The sequence below is a fragment of the Arachis hypogaea genome, chromosome 19 (genome assembly GCF_003086295.3).
Source record: "Arachis hypogaea cultivar Tifrunner chromosome 19, arahy.Tifrunner.gnm2.J5K5, whole genome shotgun sequence".
NCBI lineage: Eukaryota > Viridiplantae > Streptophyta > Magnoliopsida > Fabales > Fabaceae > Arachis > Arachis hypogaea.
In genome coordinates, this window is record NC_092054.1 from 2,952,565 (window position 1) to 2,980,219 (window position 27,655).

At 33.5% G+C, this 27,655-nt stretch overlaps 1 protein-coding gene across 4 annotated transcripts; it reads left to right on the plus strand.

The window, feature by feature from the left end:
- On the plus strand, nucleotides 1–27,545 carry LOC112776221 (uncharacterized). Of its 4 annotated transcripts, none has more exons than XM_025820285.3 (5): nucleotides 1–126; nucleotides 248–457; nucleotides 26,352–26,480; nucleotides 26,582–26,770; nucleotides 27,241–27,545. In XM_025820285.3, exons 2-5 carry the CDS (start codon nucleotides 266–268, stop codon nucleotides 27,304–27,306), a joined length of 576 nt encoding a protein of 191 aa, XP_025676070.1. In that variant the 5' UTR covers nucleotides 1–126; nucleotides 248–265; the 3' UTR covers nucleotides 27,307–27,545. The 4 variants fall into 4 exon arrangements, with proteins under 4 accessions (XP_025676070.1, XP_025676073.1, XP_025676072.1 ...); XM_025820288.3 differs by lacking the exons at nucleotides 26,352–26,480; nucleotides 26,582–26,770; nucleotides 27,241–27,545 and adding exons at nucleotides 567–695; nucleotides 803–993; nucleotides 3,517–3,755; XM_025820287.3 differs by lacking the exons at nucleotides 26,352–26,480; nucleotides 26,582–26,770; nucleotides 27,241–27,545 and adding exons at nucleotides 567–695; nucleotides 803–993; nucleotides 1,477–1,865.
- The last annotated feature ends 110 nt before the right edge of the window (nucleotides 27,546–27,655 follow it).

The window sequence follows — 27,655 nt, forward strand, 5'->3', positions numbered from 1 at the left end:
GTTGATTTTAGTATGGATGTTGTTGAAAAAAATAAAAACCCTAAGCGTAACCTCAATTCAACAGAATCAGAATCCGATCAAAACCAGCATCATCGACCTCTTTGTTCATACGTTTCGGCGAGTCAAGTAAGTACTCCGCGGTCTCTTCTCCGATCCACATAATTTGTGATTTTGTGCGTCGTTGAATTCAAACTCCGCGTGTTTCTCTTCTGTTTCTGTGTTATTTATTGATTGATTCTGAAATCAGATTGGCCGTTAGAGAGAGATGGCTAGTGCTGGAGATAAAAGAGGTAGGGATGATGTGGATGATAAACTGAATAACACGGTGGGAGTAACTTCTTCTGATGAAGATGGCGACGACGATTGTGGTTCAGAACCAGCTGTAATCCGTCCCTATATGAAGAAACTCACTGAGGCTGAACTTTCTGAGTATTATAGCCGGTCCTTCAGGAGCCATGTGCACACAATTTACCTTATTTTTTTTTCTTTTTGTTCTGTTTTATTCCTTTTATATAATATAATAATCTAACCTTTTAGGGTTTTGAATTTTTCTACCTTGTTCACAGGGATTTGATGTTCCCGAGTTTGGATGTGCATTAGCTGGCGGAATTAGACCCATTAAGTTGAGTAAAAAATATGACGAACTCGTGAGCAATTTTGCTAAGCAAGCCTTGCAAGTCTACAATAACCAAAATGTATTGTCTATGATGGTTTTTGCTTTATCGATATTAGTTTAAGTTTATGTCTATAATCTCATTCACTAATGATTATTTTTATTATTATTTGTGTTGTTACCATGTAGAATGCGAAGTTTGAGTTTGATCATCTTGTCAAGGCTAATTGCCAAGCTGTTGCCGGCATTATGTATTACATTACTTTTACTGCACGCTCTGGGGATAATGCGCTTCAAACCTTTTGCTGCAAAGTATGGCAAAAAGTAATGAAAAAGGGAACAGAAGTTAAGTTTTGTGTGATGGCAACTGATTAAGCAAGGTACCATCATGATTTATCTGATCTTTTATGGTGTATCTTGGCATTGTTTTAGTTATGACTTTGTTGTTTGTGTGGGGAATGGGGATGCATTTGTACTTCTAAAATGTTTTGCTTTGTGATTACTTTATCATAAGATTTGCATACACTGTGACTTAGATAATTATTTGTGATTGTTAAATTCCTTGCATGAGTAATCATAGTTACTGCCTATTATAAAATTATCAATACTTAAGTGATATTGCTTCTATTTTTTACCTTGTCAAGATATCTCATTTGATTTTAGCATGATCTTCTTGTATATATTGATAATTGTTGACAAATAAAAATTAAATCATGTCATGGCTTCAAGTATTTCATAGTTCTGATTAAATATTTAAACATTTTCCCCTACTTTTCATGTGATTAGTCTATTTTTCTGCATTGATTATTTGCATTGGAGTTAATGTTAGCATGCTGAGATTCTATTTTAATTTATTTATACAGGAAGCTGTTACATATCAGGTGTAAGTCGCGGAGACCGAGTCTAGGACCCTGTTCTAGTTGTGTTTGATGGGTCCTTCCTTCAGGAAGGAAGACTCTCTAATACTTATGAAAGAGTCTAAGTCCCTGTTCTAGTTGTGTTTTATGGTTTGCTCCTTCAAGAAGGAAAAAACTCGGATGCTATTATATAATGTTAATACTGATGAAATAGAGTCTAGGTTGGACCCTTTATAAACCTGTTTAGAGCTCTAATCATACATAGGTTTTCAAATCCACGACAGTTTTAGCTGATAAATTTTATTGTGATCGGCAGAACTGCTTAGCAGCCTCTACATTCTTTTGCATTCAACTATACATTATTCCTTTGCATATGAAGTTTTCTTCACTTTGAATTCTGCCCCCATCTATTTCCATAGTTGCTTGTGCTTATGTATTCCTTTTCTGTTTCAAGCTCTCTGATTTCTTCTTCTCATTCTCATTCTAAGCCTTGTATTCATTCTTCATATCCCTGTTGGTGATTGTCTTGCATTGGTTTAGCTTTTTTTTTTTTTCTATTTAAATCCATTATTTGAGAGATTTTTATTTGAAAACACTATTCATGTTGTGATTTCATCAACGGCATAGAATGAAGAAGAGTAAATAAACTTGATGGTGAATTAGTGATGTTCTTTGTAATTGATGAATGAATATATACAAGTGAGTGAGATAATGCTATAGAATATAAATTTTAACTAACTAACCAGGTGACTAAATTATTTTCTTAGGACTAAAATATAAAATAAATTATTTTATTGATGAAAAATAACGATTTTGTTATTACTAAATCTTAAATTTTAAATTAATTTAGAATAGAATTGTCACTTTTTGTATATGGTTCTCAGGTTTGTGATTTTCAGAAAAATTAATATAATATTATTATTTATTAAAATATGATGGTCAGAATCATGGTTTTGAAAATTGGACCGGCCGATCGAACCGGTCTAACCGGGAACCGGCTATGAAAACAACTGTTGGAGAGAGAACTGTGTAGAAACTATCGAACCGGCTGAGAATTGGCCGGTTGGACCGGACTGGTAACCGGCCGATTCTAAGAAAACGACGCCCTTTTTTTTTATATAAAAAAAAAAACCAAACCATCTGTGAACCCCCCTTCTCCCAACACCCCCCCCCCCCCTTTCCATCATTCGTGAACTGAACTCAACATCCCCCTTTGAAGCAAAACCCTAGCCTTAGGTTCTTTGCCGCCGCCGCCCCCAGGTTTTTGGCGCCTCCGCTTCTTCCTCTTCTCCCTGTCCAGAACCCAGGTAGCTCGGCACATCGTCCTCATCCTCCCTGGCTTCCGCTTCTGGTTACTGTCTCTTCCTTTTAATTTTGCTCTGGTTACTGGCTCTGTTTAATTTCTAAATGCTCGGTTCTTTTTCTCTTAATTTCTGAAAATTTTGTTCAAAATTTCATTTTAATGTTTTGTGATTTTTTGTAATTGCTGGTTGCTGGCTCGGTTTTGTAATTCTGCTCTGGTTATTGGCTCTATTTCATAATGTACCAATGTTAGTGCAATTGCTGTTTTGTAATTGATGGTTGTTGGTTGCTGGCTCTGTTTTGTAATTTTACTCTGGTTACTGGCTCTATTTCAAAATGTACCAATGTTAGTATAATTGCTGTTTTGTAATTGATGGTTGCTGGTTGTTGGCTCTGTTTTGTAATTTTGCTCTGATTACTGGCTTTGTTTCATAATTTACCAATGTTAGTGTAATTACTGTTTTGTAATTCATGGTTGCTGGTTGCTGGCTCTGTTTTGTAATTTTGCTCTGGTTACTGGCTCTGTTTCATAATGTGCCAATGTTAGTGTAATTACTGTTTTGTAATTGCTGGTTAATGGTTAATCTTTGGTGAAAGGTTTAGTGTGATTAGTACTGAATGGCGAATGCTTATTGTTGAGTTCAGTTATGGTCTTGTTGATAATTATTTGATTTTTCACTGTGCTGCTGCTGTTTTTAATTTCGTGAATGATTTATGCTGCATCTCTTGATTTTTCTACTCAAGACACAAGAGGGTGGAAATAAAGGTGAAGATGATCCGACCGAAGCAAATTTGCAACAAGTTCTTGTGAATTTTGATGATTGATAAATCTTTATGTTAGCATTTAATATTTAGATTTTTTTTTGTATTTTAATAAGATCATATGGATTTGGTTGATGATATTTTATGTAATTTTTTAAAATTTGAAAATATTTTAAGATTTATATTAGATTATAATTATATTTTAGGATGTTTATTTATAATTTATTTATTATTCTATTTTTAAACGAATTTTTTCGATTAAACCGTCAGTTGAATCGGTTGGATCAATAAACAAATGATTAGAGTGATTTGATGATTGATCCAATTTTCAGAACCTTGATCAGAATTCATATTGGTGTACTGTATTTTTAAAAATTTTAGAATAATAAAAAGGAATTGTATTTTTAAAATATAAAAAAAAAAGATAATTCGCTATGGGCAAATTCATTTTTTGTTAAAAAAAAAAAGAATCGGCGAATTCACTTCTAAATTTTTGGCGTTTATTTGTTCTCATAATTTTAAAAATTACCAACCGTTTTTATTTTTTGAAATTTCGCCTCTCAAAAAATCATATAAAATTTTTTTTCTTAGAGTTGCGTGTATTTATTTTATTTTATTTTATTTTTAAATGATAAAGTGTTACTATTATTTATTAATTTATTAATTTTATCTTATTACATAGTTGTCTTGTCTGCCCGTGAAGCATTGAATCCGTGAAGCATTGAATGTTTAATTATTTTGTTAATCTCTATAATTTTATAAAATTTTTAATTAAGTTATTATATATTTTTTTAATTAAGTCTTTTTACTATATCAAATTTTGTCTTTATGCAGAATATTCAATCAAGTGTTAAGAATATTTGTTCTGTTTAATAGAATATTCTGTTAATTCTAATATTTTTGTCACGACAGAAACTTAATTATAAAATTTGATATGGTATAGAGACTCAATTGAAAAAAAATATAAAAATTTAATTAAAAATTTAATAAAATTATAGAGATTTATCGAATAATTAAACCTTAAAAAATTTACTATAAGCTATAAATTAGAGGTTGACATTAATATACATACAAAAAATTAAAAAATAACTGAAAATATAAATTTTATTTTTCTTGGGACTAATAATTCTGCATGCAGAATTGCAGATTATACCTTTTTTCTTAACTATTAAATTTAAACCTAATGCTGAAATCGAACATAGAAACAGATTTTTCTCACTAATTTGGTTTAACATATAAAGTGTAAATGTGTCTTATAATATTTTATATAATTTTAACATTCGAATTCAAGAACAATAAAAAAGAAATAAAGATTTAAAACAAAAATAGAACATACAGAAAATAAAATTGCATATTGTATCTGGTACACTACAGTAATTAAATAATATAGTTTCTAAAAAAAAAATCAAAATAAAACACTATTAAAGGAGCGAAAAAGAGAATAATCATTTAACTCGGATAAAATATAAAAATAAACCAAATCATAAAAAAATTACACAATTAGTCCAAACCTAAAAAAGTTACATAGATTTCTCTAATTTACGTTTTAAGTAAATCGAACGAGTCTAATTCAATTTAGCAACTCTCGTACTAAATTGAATCAGCCTAACTCAAATTACTAAAAAAACATGCAAATCAAAATTGACTGAGTCGATTTATGCTTGTATAGAACATATCCTAATAAATCGAATCACTATATATAATTCGATGTATGCTAAGCTATTATTTTGAGAATTATATCATATTTTTTTACAAAGAATTAACCTTAGGATACCCTATTAATTACACTATAGTATTTATATACAAAATTATCTATTAATATTCAATAGACAATATAGTTAGAATATTAGCAAATAAGATATAACTTAAATGACATAGTCTCTCCATATTTATTTAAGAGGTGGCGAATTCGAGTCTCTCTATTTTCGGTTAAAAAAATATTAGCAAATAAGATATAATAAATATGAATATTATACTAATAATTAGTATTAAATTTCTAATAAAAAAAATCAAAATATTAATAGTAAAATTTATATTACCCGTTAACATTATGTACTCCTGATGTACTCCTGTTATAATTAATTGTTATTAATATTAAACAAATAAAAAAAATTATCTAAGCAACTATTAATATAAAAATTTTGATTTTTTTAATTTAATATTTTTTATTTGTACTTTTTATTTTTAATTTTCAACCAAATTCTAAAAACTGAAAAATATGTAAAATCCAAAAATAAAAGATACAAACCGAATGCAATATATGGAATAAAAGTAGGGTAAAAATGCGAGGCTTACCTTCCCATACCCACCATCCCCCAATCTATCTCCAAAAATTCTTTACGACATAATACTCTTCCAACCCGTCCCCCAACCGGCTTGGTAACACGCCCACGTCCAACAATCAAAACCACATGTCTCACCCTAATCTTATGTAAATCAGATGGATGGACTAACATATATGTCATTCTACACGATAACAAAATAAAAATCAGCCATCTAAAATAATAAGAATAAAATAATAAGAATATTTTGTACAATAAAAAAATAATAATTAGGGTCTAAATTTTCGAATTCAGGTGTTACCATTTACCATCACATCAGCAACTATGGGCTGATTTACAGCTCTTCCCACATATCTTTTGGAGCCACTGGTTTAAGGGTTTCAAACTTAAACATGGGCTGTATATATAAATATAAAGAGTACGTATAAGATTATATAACATGTGAAAAGAAAAAAAATAATAAAACATGTAAAAAATATCAAATTAATACCTCTTGCTAATTGAGTTAGGTTGCCATCTTCCTACAAATAAGCATTTCTCCTCAATCATTCTCACGTACCCACTTTTTTTTTTTTGGACATGGTGAGTACCGGAAAACCCGGCCACACCAAAGAGGAACCAAACCCAATACCCACCAAAACCCACTCTCACGTACCCACTTTAAAACCATATAACTTGAAGCTCCATCACAATCTTTAAGATCCAATCCAGTAACTCCTAGATGCTCCAGACATTTTGGATCATTTCTCAGTCATTCAACTTCTTGATCAGTCAAATAGTTATTAATTAAATCTTGTGGTGAAATAATTATGTTTTCACCACCAGATTTTTGTAGTGCATTATAACACATCTCTAAAACACCCGCAACTGTTATAGTCTGTTCTAAACTATCAAGCTGTAATGTTGATAGTTCGATAAACTAGAAGGACAGAGAGGGAAAAAAATAAGTTCTTCTCATTTTAAAAAGAATGAAAAATTTCTTAAAGAATATTCGTTGAGTTATTACATCTTATGTACTATGTACTCTTTATGTACTCTCACTAAAAAAATTACAACAAGTAAACCTACATCTACTATTGATAAAAAAAATCTAGATAACATCCAACAATAACCTAGTTTTTTTTTTAAAAAATATTTAGATTAATATTATTTCACTGTCTTTACAGGTGATCTAATAAATATACACTTTTTATTCATATTAAAATAGGTAAAAAATCACAGAAGTTGAAAAATAATCTAATTATTTTAATTAGTTAATTAATTCTAATTAACAAATTTTTATATACTCTAATAATATTGACTAGTTAATTAATTCTAATTATTTTGACTAATTAATTAATTTTTATTACTATTATATTGATCTCCCTTCATTTTGAATCTATCCTCAATTCTAAAAATATAAAAATATGTGTATAATGAACTAATATGTTATAGGTAATTTAGGGTGATTAACAACAATAACAAAAATATTAATTCTGTTTTTATCAAAAAGCTGAAAACTTCTAATTATAATTTTTATTCCTATTGTAAAACTAAAATTAAGAAAATAGTAGTTCTTTATCAGTTTTCACGTTATAATTAAGTATAAGATTTTACCATATTCACACTGATTTCTGGTCCTGTTTCAAAAGTCTCCTAGTCAATGTCCTGTCACAAAAGTAAAAGTGTTGAAAAAAAAAATAAAAATTCTATAGAATAAATTTTTAAAATTTTAAATATAGGATAATTTTAGTTGTTTTTTTTTTCTCTTTTGTGAGATTTAAATCTAACTTTTTGGGAGTGTATTCTTGTACCTTTGTGCCTCTACCCTAATTAAATTTTGAGGTCAATTTTGAGTGAGAAAATATAGCCACCAAGGTGAGAGATAAGAGGGAAAACAGAATTTCCATTTTTATGCAAAGCAGTAAATTTCAAATGACAGTTTCTCATTCATTCACCGTTGGACCGGCTTAAAATTTGAACTACATGTTCTTCTCATCTTGTTCTTCGTTCTGTTCAGTGGAGATGTTGATTGGAGGTTTTCAGTGGGAGAAATTGGCTTCGCAAGAGAGAAAATAGGTTTCTCATTTTTACACAGAGCAGCAATATTTGAACAGCAGTTTCTCATTATTTTACCGTTGGATCGATGTGGAATTCGGACTTCAGATTCTTCTCATTTTTTTCTTCATTCTGAACGGTGGAGATTTCAATTGGTAGTCTACAGAGAGAGAAATAGGCTTCGAACAACAGTTCTATTTTTGGGTATTTTTCATCTTCTTCCTTCTCATTTGTAAATTTTGGTGCTTTGATGATTTGGCTGGTTATATACACGTTTTTGTGCTTTGTTTGAGACTCTCTTGTACCTTATTTGATTATAGTGAAGCTATTTCATTGGTTTGGACGACTCGTGATTTTTACCTCTCACATTGAGGGAGTTTTCCACGTTAAAATCTCGGTGTGTTCTTGTTATTACTTTACTTACTATATTTGCTTGTTCATAATTGCTGCCATATTGTATTGTAAGTGCTTCCATATTATTCTTGTATTGGATATTTGTATTGTTTTCGTTGCTAGGCTCTTTCATACTGGCATTAGAGCTTGTTGATATTTTTCTAGGCTTGTGATTCTGTGAACAATGGAAGCTAATACTAATACTAGTAGGATAATTACTCTTAATAGTCCTAATTATGATTTGTGGAAGTCAAAGATGGAAGATTTACTTTATGTCAAGAATTTTCATCAACCAGTTTTTGGTATAGAGAAGCCTAATAATAAATCTGATGACGATTGGACTTTGTTGCATAGACAAGTTTGTAGATATATTAGGCAGTAGATTGCCGATAATGTGTTGAACCATATTATTGGAGAGACACATGCTTGGACCCTTTGGATTAAACTTGATTAGTTATATGCTCGAAAAACTGGAAATAACAAGATGTTTTTGATCAAGCAGTTGTTGGCTTTGAAGTATACAGATGGGACATCAATGACAGATCACTTGAATAACTTCCAAAGAATTATGAATCAGTTATCTTCCATGGGTATTAAGTTTGATGAAGAGGTTCAAGGATTGTTATGTCTTGGCTCTTTACTAGACTCGTAGAAAATTCTCAGAATGTCATTGTCCAATTCTGCTCCTGATGGTGTAATCTCTATGGATCTTGCCAAGAGCAGTATTTTGAATAAAGAAATGAGAAGAAAGTCATAAGGTACATCGACTACACATTCAGATGTTCTTGTTTCTAAGTCTAGGAAAAAGTCGAGGTCCTAAAAGTAGAGATCAAAGCAGAAGCAAGTCTCGAGTAAAGTATAAAAATATTAAGTGTCATCATTGTGGTCAAAAGAGACATGTGAAGAAATTTTGTTGGCAGCTAAAGAAGGAGAAAGTCTAGGCAAGTAAAGACAAGAGCACAAATAAAGATGATGGTAGCAACGAAGACAAGGTTAATGTAACTCATGATGATTTTCTTCTTGTTGAGGAGTTTGAATTTGTTAACCTTATTGATAATAGCACTAGTTGGGTGATTGATAGTGGTGTTTCTATTCATGTTACATCTAGGAGGGATCTGTTTACATCTTATACTCCTGGTGATTTTGTTGATATGAAAATGGCTCATCAAGATGTTGTAAAATGTGCCGGTGTTGAACAAGTTTGCTTAAAAACATCCAACTGTACCAAGTTGACTTTGAAGAGTGTGAAGTATGTTCCAGATATTCGGTTGAACTTACTTTCTGTTGGTAAGTTCTGTGATGAAGACTTGGATAGCTCATTCTCTCGTGATAGTTGGAAGCTCATCAAGGGTTCCATGGTTGTTGCTAGAGGTACACGATATTCTACTCTTTATTTAACTCCAACAAAGATTGTGAAAGATGTTATTAATGCTGCTGAGTTTGTTGATGGAATTGATTTATGGCATAAGAAATTATGTCATATTAGTGAGAAAGTCATGAATATGTTATCCAACGGGAATCTTTTATCTGGTTGCAAGGTTGCTTTGCAAAAGTGCAACCATTGCTTTGCTGGAAAATAAAACAAGGTTTCTTTCAAGAGCTATCCACCTTCAAGGAAGCCGGAGATACTTGACTTCGTGCATTCTGATGTATGTGGGCCAATGAAGACAAGAAAACTTGGAAGGTCTATCTATTTTGTAATCTTTATTGATGATCATTCTAGAAAATTATGGTTTTACACTTTGAAGACCAAAGATCAAGTTTTGAATGTGTTCAAGCAATTTCAAGCTTCTGTTGAAAGAGAAACTGGAAAGAAATTGAAATGCATTCGTACTGATAATGGTGGAAGCTTGATGTATGCTATGGTGTGTACTAGACCATACATTTCTCATGCGGTTGGTACTGTGAGTCGTTTTCTCTCTATTCCAAGTAAAGAACATTGGAATACTGTTAAATGGATTATGAGATATCTGAAAGGTACAACTAACTTGAGTTTGAGTTTTGGTGGTGAGAAACCTTTGCTTGTTGACTTTACTGATGCAGACATGGTAGGAGATATTGATTTTCGAAAGTCTACTTCAGGTTATTTGGTCAAGTTTGCAGGAGGAGCTATTTCATGGCAGTAAAGGTTACAGAAGTGTGTTGTACTTTCTACCATAGAGGCAGAGTTTGTTGCAGCAACTGAAGCATATAAAGAGTTGTTGTGGATGAAGAATTTTCTTGTAGCACTTGGTTTCAAGCAAGACCGTTATGTATTGTTGTGTGATAGTAAAAGTGCTATTCATCTTGCCAAGAATTCTACTTGTCATGCAAGATCTAAACATATTGATGTTAGGTATCACTGGATATGGGATGTGTTAGACTCCAAGTTGTTGGAACTTGAGAAAGTTTACACTGATGACAATGGTGCTGATATGATGACAAAAGCATTGTCAAGAGATAAGCTTGAAACATGTTGTTTGATCGTCGGAATGGCGAGGGCCTCCACCTAGTCGAGAAGGGGGAGATTTGTTGGGTTTTTTTTCTCTCCTTTGTGAGGCCCAAACCCAAATTTTTGGGGGTGTATTCTTGCACCCTTGTGTCTCTATCCTAATCATATTTTGGGGTCAATATTGAGTGAGAGAGTATAGCCACCAAAATAAGAGAGAAGAGGGAAAACAGAATTCCCATTTTTATGCAAAGTAGTAAATTTCAAATGGCAGTTTCGCATTCATTCACCGATGGATCGGCATGAAATTTGAACTGCATGTTTCTCTCATTTTGTTCTTCATTCTGGTCGGTGGAGATGTTGATTAAAGGTTTGCAGTGGGAGAAATTAGCTTCGCAAGAGAGAAAATAGGTTTCCCATTTTTACACAGAGCAGCAATATTTGAACAGAAGTTTCTCATTATTTCACCATTGGATCGACGTGAAATTTAGACTGCAGATTCTTCTCATTTTTTTCTTCATTCTGAACGGTAAAGATTTAATTAGTGAGCTGCAGAGGGAGAAATAGGCTTTGAATAGCAGCTCTATTTTTCGGTATTTTTCATCTTCTTGCTTCTCATTTGTAAGCTTTGGTGCTTTGATGATTTGGCTGGTTATATGCACGTTTTTGTGCTTTGTTTGAGACTCTCTTGCACTTCATTTGATTATAGTGGAGCTATTTCATTGGTCTGGATGACTTGTGATTTTTACCTCTTACATTGAGGGGGTTTTCCTTGTTAAAATCTCGGTGTGTTCTTATTATTGCTTTAGTTGCTATATTTTCTTATTCATAGTTGCTGCCATATTGTGTTGTGAGTGCTTTCATATTGTTCTTGTGTTGGATATTTATATTGTTTCCGCTGCTAGGTATAACACCGTACCACACAAAGCTTTACGCTTAAGTCGTAAAACAGAGGTGGTGTGGTATTACGACCTCTAAAATAATATATATATATATATATATATATATATATAGAAAGTAAGAATAGAGGATCAAGATACAAAATATCAAGCTCCGAACTCATCCGGCGAAGCTAAGACTGGCCAGAGAATAGTTACATACGTATATATATAATTCATAACCCAAAATACATAAAAGCAACCCTAGTTCTCCATAAACCTCTATGAGGTGTAAAAGTAAAACATATATACAAGGGAGAATCTATACATATATGGCCACGTCTCTGGTGGCCACAATTTCGGTGACTAGTGGTGGCTATCCATTGACCATCCAATGAGAAGATGACAAGTGGCATCATAGTTAGTTAGGTTAATCTTTGTTTAAGAAATTAACTACGGTAACTCTTGTCTCTTCTACCAGGGGTATTAGGTTGCGGCGGACGTCGTTCCAGAAAATGAGCTCGAAAGTTGATGAAGCAATATTGGTTTTGTATCGATGATGTTGGATCTATTATTGGCCGGAGGCATGGTAGAATGCGAAATGATGATTTTGAAGTTATTGGCGTGTTTAATGGTAAAGACTGAAGATGAGACTAAGGCAACATTGATGCTTGCGTCAAGGATGTTTGATAATGTCATTCATTACAGGACCCGTTTATTATAGTCATTAGGTTTGCTTCAGCCTCCGGAGCACAAGGTAGTAACTTGGATGAGGCGCTCCTCCCCCAGCGATGTATGAAGGGAACACCAACTTGTTCCACCGACAACATTCCATTCATGGTTTCGGAGATACTCTCCACGAATACTAGCGACGTTACACTATCAACGACATTTTTTTCACCACATGGTCACCAAGTCGTTCACAGAAAAGGACCCCTCCTGTGATAGACTTAGAAAGAGCACACAACAGAAGCATAATTTATTTTTTCCCAAATCAAATACTGAATAAAAATTTAATTTTCTTTTAATTTTTTTTGGGTGAAATTTTTGTTAATTCAGTTTTAACCATAGAAACATATATTTATTGTGTTTCATTAACAATTTTACCATCATTGCCATAGTGAACCCGAGAGTCAAGCGACCTCCAAACTCCCTAGGTGTCAGGCACTGGTTGGTTCAGCCGGCTTAGCCATTTGAGGCATTGAACCTTTACTGCCACCATAGATAGCACCTATATATATATATATATATATATATATATATATATATATATATATATATATATATATATATATATATATATATATATATATATATATATATATATATATAACCAAACACAACAAAAGTATAATCCCAAAAAGCCCACTTTGCTGCGGAGAGCTCCAGATGCCTAGCGAGGTGCCTCTCTGCCTGCATCTGAAAAACACAAATATCGTATGGGATGAGAACCAGGAGTTCTCAGCATGGTAAATGTGCCACGTACATAAGATATAAGGTCCTGGGAATGCCAGAGGCAATCCTAGAATGCCGACACTCATATTATAAAACTTAAGAGTTAAAACTGAAACCATAAATAAGGTGGTTTTCTAAGGATTCCTAAACTTAACCAAATACTATCCAAAACCCTCAATTCTCCGCCTTTCCTCCAATCCTCCAACTCCGGTGAAACCATAGACAGACAAACGGGCAAAGCAAGCACATGTAGGATACAAATACAGCAGGTAACAATTTAGCAAGTAAGCAAAATAATCACATAGACAAGCCTAATTAATGCACAAGCAATCAAAACACACAAATGCATATGATGCATGTCTGTCCTATGGCTAATGATATCATCTATCGGTTATATAGCCAATCCGACACGTCCTGGGAGCTAACCATGGACTCAAACACCCATTGCAGAGCAAGTGAGTTTGAACTACAACACCCTTGCTACTACCTGCTTAACCCAGAGCTAGTGGAATAACCACTACTACGGCTACTATCCAGGCGGGTGTTTAAGAGCTCAACTTGGAGCAAGTGGGACAAACCACAATCCTTGCTACTGCCCAGGCGTCACAATCACTGACCTGGAGCAAGCAGAACGAACCACCATCCTTGTTACTACCCAGGTATCTCAAGCATTGACCTGGAGCAAGCGGGACGAACCACAACCTTTGTTACTGTCCAGGTATCTCAAACATACATTCATTTATTACTCCATAGTTAAATTCATTTCTTCATAACTCTTCCTCTCTCTCTCATATCCGGAGCAAGTGGACATCGCCACTGCCTATTACCTGGGTCACAATCACATTTATTTACAAACCAGCATCTCCGTTAAACTTTTCAACTTACATCACCTCTTTACAATCTTTCTTCACTCGTAAGTTATTATCCTCTCAATGTTCAACTCCTTTTCTATAATTTATTTAAGTTTAGGACACTGGAGAGCAAAAATAGAGGTTTACAAGTTTGAAATTTAGCTTTAAAACACAAAAAGTAGGTTGCTGAAACAGGGGCCACACGTACGCGTAGGCCACGCGTACGCGTGGGAGTGCATTACTGAGACGTCACGCGTAGGCGTGGGCGTACATTTTTCCATGCTCACGTACGCAAGCTCCTTGCTCGCGTATGCGAGATTCTCAACCCGAAAAGGTTGGTCGCATTGTGTACAGGTGGTCGTGTACGCAAGACATGCAGATCAACAAAATGCTGAATGCTGCAGAATTTTTAGTTTTGCCCTCCAAACTTTCGACGTGTATAACTTTTTCATTTTAAAACATTTTTCATCCATTCTTTGAACGGTGTAAACTTTACGGATCCAATTTTCATATGAAATAAGTTTGAAATAAATTGGGAGTCCGGAAGCCGAGTTATGGCTCGCCAAAATTCGGCCAAAAATCATATTTTCACAAAATCTTCCAAACCTCTATTTTCACAAAACTTAACTCGTTAACCATATTCACCCAACATTACCCTGCACCAAAACATACCGAAATCATAACAACATAGTCCCACACCCTACCATAACTAATCATACCTCAATTATACATACATTTCCTTCCAACATTTTCAATCATAACATCAAAATCATTAATCCTTTTACCACATCAACTATACTCATATCATAAAATCATTAACGTTTCCATGCATTATCAACAAATCATTGAATTTATTATGCATTATCAACTCAACATACCATGTCAACTAAATTACCAATCAATCTCCAAAAATTCATAATTTTCACTACATCATCAACTACCAACCATAAGCAACAATCGTCAACCCATTATCATACTAATTCAACATCCTTTATAAACTTTACTAAGCATTTAACACAAGCATACAATTCTAACCTATCCTATGATCATCTAGCCTAAGTTTTCACAAAACATTATATATTAAATACGAGAAACCTAAATCATACCTTAGTTGATTTTCTCGTATAACCCGAAACACCACCAAAAGGTACCAAACACAGCCCCAAGGATCCAAAATCTCCAAAACAATGACACCTAAACTCCACCAAATCTCCAATATTTGCAACCAAGCTTCAATTCACACACAAAATTTAATATCCAACACAAAAAATCAAAGAATTAGCTAAGGTTCTAGAATTTTCACCTTACCCAAGTACCAAATAAGCAAGAGTGAATATTTTTCTCAAGCTAATTCGAGCCTAAACTCCAGAATTAAACACTTTTCAACATAATTACTCATAATTTTCAAAATTAGAAAGGAAAAAATTAGAACACAGAAGTAATTTTCTTACCTAATTATTGATTGGGCTTTGTAGAACTCGACGCTTCGGTCACGTGGCCACAAACGGTGCGATGATCGGAGCTCAGAGCGAAAAGTTATTTGAGATTGAATTAGATGTTGGAAGCTCTCTTCCCTTACTCTCCCCTCCATGAACGTGTTTCATGTGATTTGGGAAAAAATGAGCTGATGCTCATGTGGCTTAGTGAAGTTGGGTTGGTTCTTGGGCTTAATATGGGTCTGGTCCGATCGGTGAGCGACGGCAGAGCAGAGGCAGACTAGAGGCGTAGGCGACGAAGCTTTGAGCAGGAAGTAGTGAGTGACGCAGTTAAAGGAAGAAGGTGAACGGTAGCGGCTCTCCTCTGACAGCGATGAAGGACGACTCTTCTCTGGATGGCGACGAAGGCAGCTCTCCTATGAACGGCGACGATGAAAACTGTGATGGTTCTCCTCAGGCGCGCGGCGTGAAGACGGCTCTCCTCTTTTCTGGACGCAAAGGCATGGCTGGAGCAGCTTCGTCTTCGCGGAGTAGAGGCGACAATGCGGGTGCAGGCGGCGCTAACACTGTGTGAGGCAAGCACAAACTGATTCTCACCAGTTCTTTTTCTTATACGATTAGATACACCAATTGGACTGGCCATGTGATCAGTTTATTAGTTTTTTAGTTGAACCGACTGATCTGGTCCAGTTCTGACAACTATAATGGGAAGGTGAGGCTAGGCTAGATTTTCGGTTTTTACCAAATTTTAAAAAGAGAACGACACCGTTTTTTAAATTTAAAAATAAAAATATTAAGCATGACCCGTTCGAATTATATAAATCGACCGGGTCACTAGAACAGGATGAGTTGAACTTTCAACCGAACCTGATGCTTGACCGGTCCAAAGAATGGCTCAATTCAACCAGGTGATCGAGTTTTTAGTCAAACTGGACATGTCGAGTCGGGTTTAATAACTATAATTCCAATATAAACAACTTAGAATAAAAAAAATTCTAGCATAAACAATACAATAAAACACTGCACCATAGCACCATCAACCACTCACAATAAAAAAAAATCAGCATAAACAACTTAGAATCAGAATCATAACATAAACAACTCAGAATAAAAAAATCCAGCATAAACAATGCAGTGAAGCACTGCATCATAGCACCATCAACAACTCACAAGTAGAAAAATCAGCAACTTGCAACTCAGAAATCAGAATAAATAAAATTAACAAAATAACAAAAAAATAACTAGAGGCGGCAATGCTACCGGTAGCGAGGGAAGAAGAGATGTGACAGTGCGGTGCATACTCAATAGCAGAGAGAGAGAGAGAGAGAGAGAGAGAGAGAGAGAGAGAGAGAGAGAGAGAGAGAGAGAGAGAGAGAGAGAGAGAGAGAGAGAGAGAGAGAGAGAGAGAGAGAGAGAGAGAGAGAGAGAGAGAGAGAGAGAGAGAGAGCAAACATTTGCGATGGCGATGCCCCAAGCTCAACACAGACCTTTGTGCGACAATGTTGAGAAGAGAAACAATGAGAATCGAGAAGAGGAGAAGAGATCGGCAGTACCCACAATCTATTTCCGCTGGCGGTGACAACACCTTCTATTGGAAGAGAAGAGTTTGGCGATGGAATGGTGGTTGGGTTTTTCCATGAAGAGGGTTATGATTGGGTGAGGAAGTATGAAAGAGAAAAGGGGCGGGGTCGGGACGTTTAGGCCTTTAGTTTTTTTTTTTAATGAAACGACGTTGGTTCGACTGATTTTTTTGTCGATTTTTTACAAGGCAATTTTATGCATCGATTGGATTGGGCAGGAGATCAATTCGGTCCAATTTTCATGACACTGATTGAACGCATTGACATATTTTATCAATTATTTAATTATATATATTATTCAAATCTAAAAATATAAAATTATAATAATTACTTCCATTGAAATAAACTTAACACAAAAGATCTTATAACATTTTCATGACATTTTCTATCTTCTTACACAACATGTAATACTTTTTTTTTCTCTCGTATTAGTAGAGGTCTATTTTATATTGATTAGAGGTCTATTTTATACTCGTTAATTGTGAAATTTTCACATTTAATATGCTTATTAATATGTAAAAAACTAGCTAGAATTAGTATCAACCACAAAACTGAAGTAAACAAGAAGTATGAATGAAATCTAACATCCCCCGAATATAAAACAAATACAATTTTATTATGTAACTAACAAGAATTTAACTAATTTCTACCAATTTTAATTGAATTGGACTCCAAAATCCATTTCATTTAAAAAGTTACATTCCTAATTACCCAAAGTTAATTCTAGTGTCTCATATTTATTATTGTAAACTTAATTTACCCAAAACTTTTACCGTGCAGCCATATCCTCTACTTTATTTTTAATAGATATGTATCTTCTGTTGTATGTGTCTTCTGTTTAAAACTTGTTTGAATGTGTCTTCTATTAAAAGTGTCTTCAATGAATATGTCTTCTATTGGAAGTGTCTTTAATAAATATGTCTTTTATTAGAAGTGTCTTTAATGAATGTATCCTCTGTTACGTTTCACACTTCTTTAAATGTGTCTTTAATGGATATGTCTTTTATTTAAAACTTACTCGGATATATCTTTTATAGATGTGTCTTTAATGGATTTGTCTTCTATTTAAAACTTGTTTGAATGTGTCTTTATTAAATGTATTATTAATTTCAATCATTCCTACAATCTTAAATTATTTCTAAGCAACGTATATAAATACAGGTTACTAAACATATATAATAATAATAATAATAATAATAATAATAATAATAATAATAATAATTCAAAACTGTAACAAGAACTAACTTAACGTTTTGTATATGCTCCAGTTACAAGGCTCATACTTTACTAATGTAACATACAAAATGTTACTGGTCCATAATTCATAACTCACCCCAAGCGGATCTATGCAATAATTTAGAGCATATCCATTAAGGTTTGGCATAAAATTGAATTTAAATAATAATAATAAGATAAAAGATCCATTATCTCCATCACAGATGAGTAATATCCTGAATTAACTATCTTTTATTCATTTTCTTAGCCTCTACATAATAAACCCTTTTTAATGGCCATACATCAGCAAGAAAAAACCAAATCATTTACACACTTGCATAAGAATCAAACTAAATGAATTTATTTTCATTTTTGACTACCAACTATAAAAAAATTGAAGTATGTTCAGTTGTTTTGATCCTTCTTTTTACTCATGTTTGTTACCTTCTATTCTTGCACCAATTCAGTAACAGCATCATCTCCAAAAGCTTTATCCACAACATCATCAAAACCATAAGCAACAATCAGACCACAAAATCCCACAAATCAATAGAATAAGAATAATCTTCATTAGCAACAAAGGATGTTATAAACATTACCATAATAAATGCAGAAAATTATTATTGTGATTACATATTCTCAAAATCATTTTTTATTTTCAACTTTAAAATCTTGAGATCATTAAAAAACACAGGATGTTACAAGTATTATCACACTAAATGTAGAAAATTACTAAATCAACAAAACAAGAATAATCTTCGTTAGCAACAAAAGAACACAAACCCCCAAAATTAACAAACACTGCAAATTCCACAAGGACCCACAATTTGTATATTAATGTACAAAGTCACAACTCATAATCTCAGATAAAATTAATATATATGTGCTACAACAAAACAAGAAAATGTATCAAAAATACAAAATTTGGATAGTACATACTTGACTAAAATTTCTCCCAAGTTTCTAGTAAATTATCCCTCAATGTATTCTTTAATGTTAACAAGCTACAAAAAGATTCATAAAAAAAAAAATAATGTTAGTAGCTAAGAACTAAGAACCATAGTTGTAAGAATCGGACCGGTGATCAAACCGGTCAGGTTACTGGTTCACTGGTTTATTGGTTCAACCGATAAACCGCTGGTTGAACCGATAAAACCGGTTTCACATGAATAAAAAATATAAAATAGTCAAAAACTTAAAATTAAAATTTGAAATACATATTTTTACTAACATTTTAAGAACAGTTAAGTCAAATTCTATAAATAACTAATACAAATATAAACATATAATTAGTTCATACTACTATATAGTATCTTAATTAGATACAATAAGAATAACAATCTATGAATTATATCCAAAAAATAATTTCAAGGTCTAAATATTTTTATATAATTAAATAATTATATAATTTTTTTTTTTTCAGAATAAGTAATTTTTATTTTATTTTTTTATTCATTATCATTTTTATTTTAAAATTAATTAATTTATACTTCAATTAAAAAATGAGTTAAGTATTTTCATGTTTATATATATATATATATATATATTAGTTAGAAAGAATTGATATATATATTTTAAAAAGCATTTAAAACGCCAAGGAAATGGGTTAGTCTAGTGGTTGTTAACTTGGTCTTCATTCCAAAAGAGCCAAGTTCGACTCCCATTGCTTACAATGCCTTTTTTCTGATTTCACAACCCGCATGCTGACGTCAGCATGACGTCATCGGCACGCAGGTTGACCATTGACCACTTGTTGACCGGACCGGTTTGATCGGTTTGTATCGATTTTGACCGGTTCATTTTCTTAAGCGATCAGAATACTAAACCGGACCGGTATAAGGTCCGGTTCACCAATTTTCCGGTCAAACCGACCGGTCCGGTCCGGTTTTTACAACTATGCTAAGAACCCTAACATGAGTAAACTATACAATAGCAAACAAATAGGGAATGATTCAGAATATGCACCTACAAATTCGTATAGGAATCAACTGAGACAAGATAATCTGGAGAAAAAAAATATCATAAACACTAGATGATTAAAATCATACTTTAACAGTAAACCAACATTTTCTCCTTGTTTCGTTTAAGGGGAGGAGAAGGAGGGTTGTGGTGGTGGTGGGGAGGAGGGCTGCGGTGGTGATCTATGAACCATGAGGGGAAGAGGGTTGTGGAGGTGATCTGCAAACCCCAAGGGGAGGAGGGTTGCGGCACCAAGAATCTCGCCGACAAGAACTATGAGTGTTTATAGATCGGATTCGATCTGCAAATCCGCGGTGTTTATCCGAATCCGATCCGAAAATTGCGGATATGGATTGGATCGGATCTGATCCGCAAATTAATAGGATCAGATTGCGGGTTTTGTGTAGGAATCCGCATATCCATGTATCCGCAAAAATAAAGAAATAAATAAGTAAATATTCTTTTTATGTTTTATTTCAACTAATAATTATCATATATGTTATATTATTTTAATTTATTATTTAAGAAAAGTATATTTAATATTATTTTAAGAGTAAACATATTAAAAGAATAAAAAAATAAATTTTATTGATATTTTTTAATAAAAATAAGCTTTTAAAAATATTTTTTGTGTTTTGCGGATATATCTGATATCCGATCCAATCCGTAAATGTGCGGATCGGATCCAAACTTAAAAACTGCGGATATTAGATCCGATCCGATAATTTTAGTCCGGATCGGTTCGAAAGTTTGATTATACCTAATCCGTGTTCAACCCTAACAAGAACAACGATGATGTGCTGGCAGGGCTACGAATTGCAACGAGGATGGTGCCGTGGTGGTCGACGGCGCTTCGAATTGCGAGAGAGGCACTACGGTGGTTGGAGGCAATACAAAATGTGAGGGAAGAAAACACTCTCAAGGGACGACGACGGCGAGAGTGGTTTGAGTGAGGGTAGGGCGCGATCAGGAGAGGGTTATCGCGATGGAAAAGAGGAGAATACGGAATTATGGATTGGAGGGTTGTTTTACTAATCCTTATAATTCAAAATGGTTATTAATGCTGATTATTTATTTTTATTTTTAAAATATAAAAAAAATAATAATTAATTATTGTTGTCAAAAGTTGGCAAATAATCTTTTGGTATCCAATACTTTTCCAAAAAAAAATAATAGTCTTGGTAAAGTACCCGTTAAAAAAAAAATCAAAATTGAATAGATGTAAAAAACAAAACATTAAATAAAAAAGAATAGTAGGATAGAATTCCTCATAAAAAGGGGAGCTAGAGCAACAACATTCTCCACCAAGAATGGACATCGTACTGAATAAAATAAGGTTGGTATGTAATTAGTATTTAATTAATCCTTCTTGAATGGTAACGTGTATATATATCATATCATGCATGGAAAATTTTCATAGCACTCACATATTTGGTTTAATTAAGGGACAATACATGCATGAACCCTTAATTTAGTTACACGGTTGCTACTATATGCCAAGAAGAAAGCATAATCCACTTATCAAGGCTACTTTAGTTTGCATTAAATTGAATAAAATTTGGTCCATATAGTTGAAATAACATACATAATAGGTGCATATATAGAAAAGTAGTTTTTCATTCCAGAAATATTGTTTACACTTGACACTTTGTGTTAGAGAGATATTAACCGGTACAGAGGAGGAGAACAAAGCTGATTTGAGTAGCACCAGGGATAAAAAAACACCAAAGACTCAATCTTTTAAAGGTGATGCAACTCTTTTTATTTTCCCCTCCCCTGCATCCTTTGTTAATTGTTATCTTTATTAGGAAACAAAAATGAGTTTGATGCTTCAATAAGGCTAATTAGTTTATTAACATTTGAGAAACTCTGGTGACAAATTTCCACAGAGAAGAAAAAGGGATCAAGTTGGTTGCAGAGACAATTTTCAAGGAAAATAAGTCATGATTATGAGTCAACTGTGGATGGTTCAACAGCTCCTTTCTTCCTTAATCTTGTAGCCCATGAGATGTGGCCTAATCTTGGCAACAACTTCGAGAGTAGCTCATTTATAGTGTTTATGAACTCGGGTGTGTTTGGGGTTCACGTTGGAGAAGAGAGAAGTCCATTTGAGTGTCTTGAACGTCCCATTTTTATGTTTGGCAATTTGTTGGAATTCTGAACCCAGAAGTGCTTTCACCTCTGAACGTACGTTCAAGCTAAAATTTCTAGCTTCTGCGTTCACGTTGAGAAAGTTGTTTAATAAGATGGATACTATTCTGGTGTCTGAGACGCCATTGTTCGCTCACATCAGAGACCAAATCCATATGCATTTTGAATCCAAGAGAGGTAAGATCAAGGTTCTAAGTTTGATGGGAGAGGCCTATAACACTTTTTTTTCTGCTCGCCATGGACCATCATTGCCTTACTGGCTGCCACACTTGGCCTTGTTCTTACATTTATCCAAACATACATGATCCTAAATCATCATAAATCATAACATCACTTAACAAAGAAAGCTGTTATATTTTTTCTTACTTATTACTTGTTCCTTTCTCTCCTTAGCCGGGTGATTATGCTTGAATGAGTTTGTTTCTAATCTGCTGTAGGATACAACGAATTACGTACTAATCGTAAATTACGATAGGCTATCATGATTTACATAAAAATTAATTTAGGATACGAATATAACTTATTTTAAAAAGTTATATTTATATAATTTTTTTAAAATATTTTATTTATGTAAATAGCCTTTAACATGAGCATTGTATTTTACACATCATTTGATTCAATATACCTTTTATTTTTTATTTATACATTACGAAAAATTGGCTTCGTCCCAAAAAAAATATCGTAATTCTCGAATCCAAATGTCAAACAAACGGTTTCCAATGTCCGTTTTTGTAGCTGTTATCAAAGGATAGGATTGGTCGTTTCATGTGAAAAATAATTTATAAAAGAGCCCAACGTATAAGCCCAATAAACAAAACTTACCTCCGTCAATCCAAGGTGACACACTAAGTTGGCAAGGAAATACTAATTAAAGCAGTCGTGCAAGCTATACCAGTCTACGCTATGAACGCGATAAAATTTTTCAAGCAGTTTTGCAAGAGAATTAATTCAAGAGTAGTGCGATTTTGGTGGGTGACATTCAAAAAGAAGAGAGGTATTTATTGGAAGAATTGGAACATAATAACAAAGAGTAAGATTGAAGGCGAATTAGGCTTCAAGGACTTGAAATGTAGAATATAGCTCATCTTCATGAAAAGCTTTAAAAAATCCAAATGCAATTTGGATAAAAATCCTACAAGCTGTCTATCACCCGGATGGCAATTTCTGGGAGGCACAGGTTGGAAAGAATTCTTTGTAGATATGGAAAAGCATTTTACATGGGCAAAAATTGTTAAGGAGAAAAGGAAAGTGGGGTGTTGAAAATAGTTAGAAAATTAATATATGGAGGGATAATTGGTTAGCTGAAGTAGGTAGGGTGCTGGAGAATGGTAGACAAGATCATCAGAAAGTTGAAGAGCTCATTAAAGTGGGAAGAGGTTGGAATGAAAGCAAAATCAGAAGCATGTTTTCGCCAGAAATTTGTGATGCTATTATTAGAACCCCAATTAATTTTATGAATAGGGAGGATAATTTATACTAGCCTGCAAGAGAAGATGGTATATATACCATAAAGACAGGTTATTTCGCAGCAAAAAGAGAATTTCAATCACAAGGTTATGGAACCCATCCACAAGTGATGCTAGGAGGGAGTTATGGAAAGAAATTTAAAAAATGGAAGTTCCTCCAAAATCAGATCATTTTTGTGGAAGGTAGCCCATGATATCGTGCCGGTAAATTCAAAGTTGTACAAGAAGAGAATTGCTGAGAGTCCTATATGTCAGATTTGTACTAAAGAGGTGGAGACAACAGAACATGCATTATTGCTATGTGAGTAGACAAGGGCTGCATGGTTCGAAACTGATTGTCAATGTATTCCAACAACAGAAACAGATACTAAGTTTGGAGACTAGTTTATTACTATCATACAAAAAATCAAATCAATAAGGGTGAGGAGGAAAATATAAGAATTAGTAAAATAGAATTTCTAGTGTGGGAGATATGGAAGACTAGAAATCAGAAAGTGTACCAGCAGCAAGAATTGATCATAATTGGACTATAAAGAGGGCTAAACTAATGAAAAATCTGTTTTGGAGAATAGCGAAAAAGTAGATAAATATAAAAGAAAAACAGGTTCAAAAAAGAACGAGAGAGAGACTCGTTGGAGGCCACCCCTACTGATTGGATCAAGGCAAATGTGGATGCTTCTTTCAAAAAGAATACAGGCAAAGGAGCTATAGGAGTGGTGTATAGAGACAACAGAGGGAAGATTTTATTAGGTTTTACGGATTAATTCAAGCAAACTCAGTCACAATAGCAGAAGTTTTAGCAATCGGACAAGCTCTAATCATTGCAAATAATTTGTTCATGGAAAAAGTTCTCAGATAATTTAAAAATCATACAAGCAATCAAATCCAAGAGTCCAATAAGAGAAGTATGGACAATTATTCAAGACATATTCAGTTGTTATTGGAACAATTACTGGTAGGGGCATAATTTGAACTCCTAGAGAAGGAAATATTCTTGCACATAAGGTGGGCAGAGAAGCAAAATTAGGGAACCTTCATTTAAATTGGAGCATGCAACAATCTTTAAAAATTCTGCGTATTATCCGTAATGAAAGTAAGAATCAATAGAATGAACAAAATATGTTAAGAGACAAGCTACCAAGATAGAAATCATCACCTGTTGCAATATTTCATTGATTATACAAAGAAAGCGTTTGTTAGCCAGATCAATTATGATCTGAGGCAAAGGCTCTAAGTGTAACCCAAAGTGACTCGGTCTTTACAAGATTGGTTTGAGAAAAAATAATGTGCTTTGGCTGAGAATTGAGAAATTCCACAGTGACGATGATTGAGAGGGCGGCTATCTAATTTGAATTCCTCCCAGGTAAGAGCCAGGGTGTTCAAATTCAAACCGATCCAAATTAAATGGTTCATTCAATCCGATCCAAATCGAAAACCGATTAAAACAGCACTAATTCGGATTTGATTGGATTCTATTTTTTGCAAACCACTGGATTGTATCGGATTTCGGATCTACTTTTCATAACCGATCCAATTCAATCCAAACCACACAATGTGCTATAATATTATTATTTATTATTATATTTACAATTATACTTATAATATGTTCAATTTGTTATACATTTTTCTATTATTCATGTATTATTATTAAATATTTTATGTTCAAAATGTTATTTATTTATTTATTTTAACTAACCTATAATTTTATTTCTATTGTTATGTTATCGTTAACTTTTTAAGATATTGTTAAAACTTGTTATATCATTGTTGATTATTTAAAATTTGATGTTGAGACTTGTTATATGTATTTAATTTTTTTTATTTAAAAAACCGCAAATCTAAATCGATCCAAACCACTTGTCATCTAATCGGATCGGATCGGATTTCCAAAAAAATTTCATCCAATTCAAACCGCATTGCACATAAATTAAGCATTCGAATGACTTTTTCTCTTAAAACCAAACCAAACCAAACCGTACCGCACCGCGAACACCCATAATAAGAGCATGTCATCTTGGAAAGAATACATAGAGCCAAAAGGAGAAAAAAAAAAGTGTGGGATACGCAAGTTTGAATGCCGGGTCGGGGTCGGGGTTGGGGCATGGGCTTCTGTTTTCGGTCTGGGCCACATTGGTGGCCCGAGTCCCTGACCAAAAAAAATCCAAGGTGACACCAATTCAACAGAATCAGAATCCGATCAAAACCAGCATCATCGACCTCTTTGTTCATACGTTCCGGCGAGTTAAGTAAGTACTCCGCCATCTCTTCTCCGATCCACATAATTTGTGATTTTGTGCGTCGTTGAATTGAAACTCCGCGTGTTTCTCTTCTGTTTCTGTGTTATTTATTGATTGATTCTGAAATCAGATTGGCCGTTAGAGAGAGATGGCTAGTGCTGGAGAAAAAAGAGGAAGGGATGATGTGGATGATAAACTGAATAACACGGTGGAAGTAACTTCTTCTGATGAAGATGACGACGACGATTGCGATTCAGAACCAGTTTTTATGCGTCTCTTTAGTAAGCAACTCACTGAGGCTGAACTTTCTGAGTATTATAGCCGGTCCTTCAGCAGCAATGTGCACACAATTTACCTTCTTTTTTTTTTCTTTTTGTTCTGTTTTATTCCTTTTATATAATATAATAATCTAACCTTTTAAGGTTTTGAATTTTCTACCTTGTTTACAGGGATTTGATGTTCCCGAGTTTGGATGTGCATTAGCTGGCGGAATTAGACCCATGAAGCTGGGTGGAAGATATGACGAACTTGTGTGCAATTTTGCTAAGCAAGCCTTGCAAGTCTACAATAACCAAAATGTATTGTCTATGATGGTTTTTGCTTTATTGATATTAGTTTAAGTCTATAATCTCGTTAACTAATGATTATTGTTATTATTATTTGTGTTGTTACCATGTAGAATGCGAATTTTGAGTTTGATCATCTTGTCAAGGCTAATATCCAAGCTGTTTCCGGCTTTATGTATTACATTACTTTTACTGCACGCTCTGGGGATAATGCGCCTCAAACCTTTTGCACCAAAGTATGGCAAAAAGTAATGAATAAGGGAACAGAAGTTAAGTTTTGTGTGATGGCAACTGTTAAGCAGGTATCTGATCTTTTATGGTGTATCTTGGCATATTGTTTGATTTAGTTATGATTTTGTTGTTTGTGTGGGGATGCATTTGTATTTCTATAATGTTTTGCTTTGTAATTACTTTATCATAAGATTTGCATACATTGTGACTTAGATAATTATTTGTGATTGTTAAATTCCTTACCTGAGTAATCATAGTTACTGCCTATTATAAAATCATCAATACTTAAGTGATATTGCTTCTATTTTTTACCTTGTCAAGATATCTCATTTGATTTTAGCATGATCTTCTTGTATATATTGATAATTGTTGACAAATAAAAATTAAATCATGTCATGGCTTCAAGTATTTCATAGTTTTGATTTAATATTTAAATATTTCCCCCTACTTTTCATGTGATTGGTCTATTTTTCTGCATTTGATTATTTGCATTGGATTTAATGTTAGCATGCTGAGATTCAATTTTAATTTATTTATACAGGAAGCTGGTACATATCAGGTGTCAGTCGCGGAGACGAGTCTAGGACCCTGTTCTAGTTGTGTTTGATGGGTCCTTCCTTCAGGAAGGAAAACTCTTTATGGAAGAGTCTAAGTCCCTGTTCTAGTTGTTTGATGGTTTGCTCCTTCAAGAAGGAAAAAACTCTGATGCTTTTATATAATTTTCATACTGATGAAATAGAGTCTAGGTCATGTTCTAGTTGTGTTTTATGGTTTGCTCTTTCAAGAACGAAAACAATCTAAAATGAAATTATATAATTTTAATACTTATGAAACAGATTATAGGTCCCTTGTGTTTTAAACTTTGGCTATGTTGATCTTTACTATATTGTCCCATAAAAAAACAAGGTTAGACCCTTTATAAACCTGTTTAGAGCTCTAATTATACACAGGTTTTT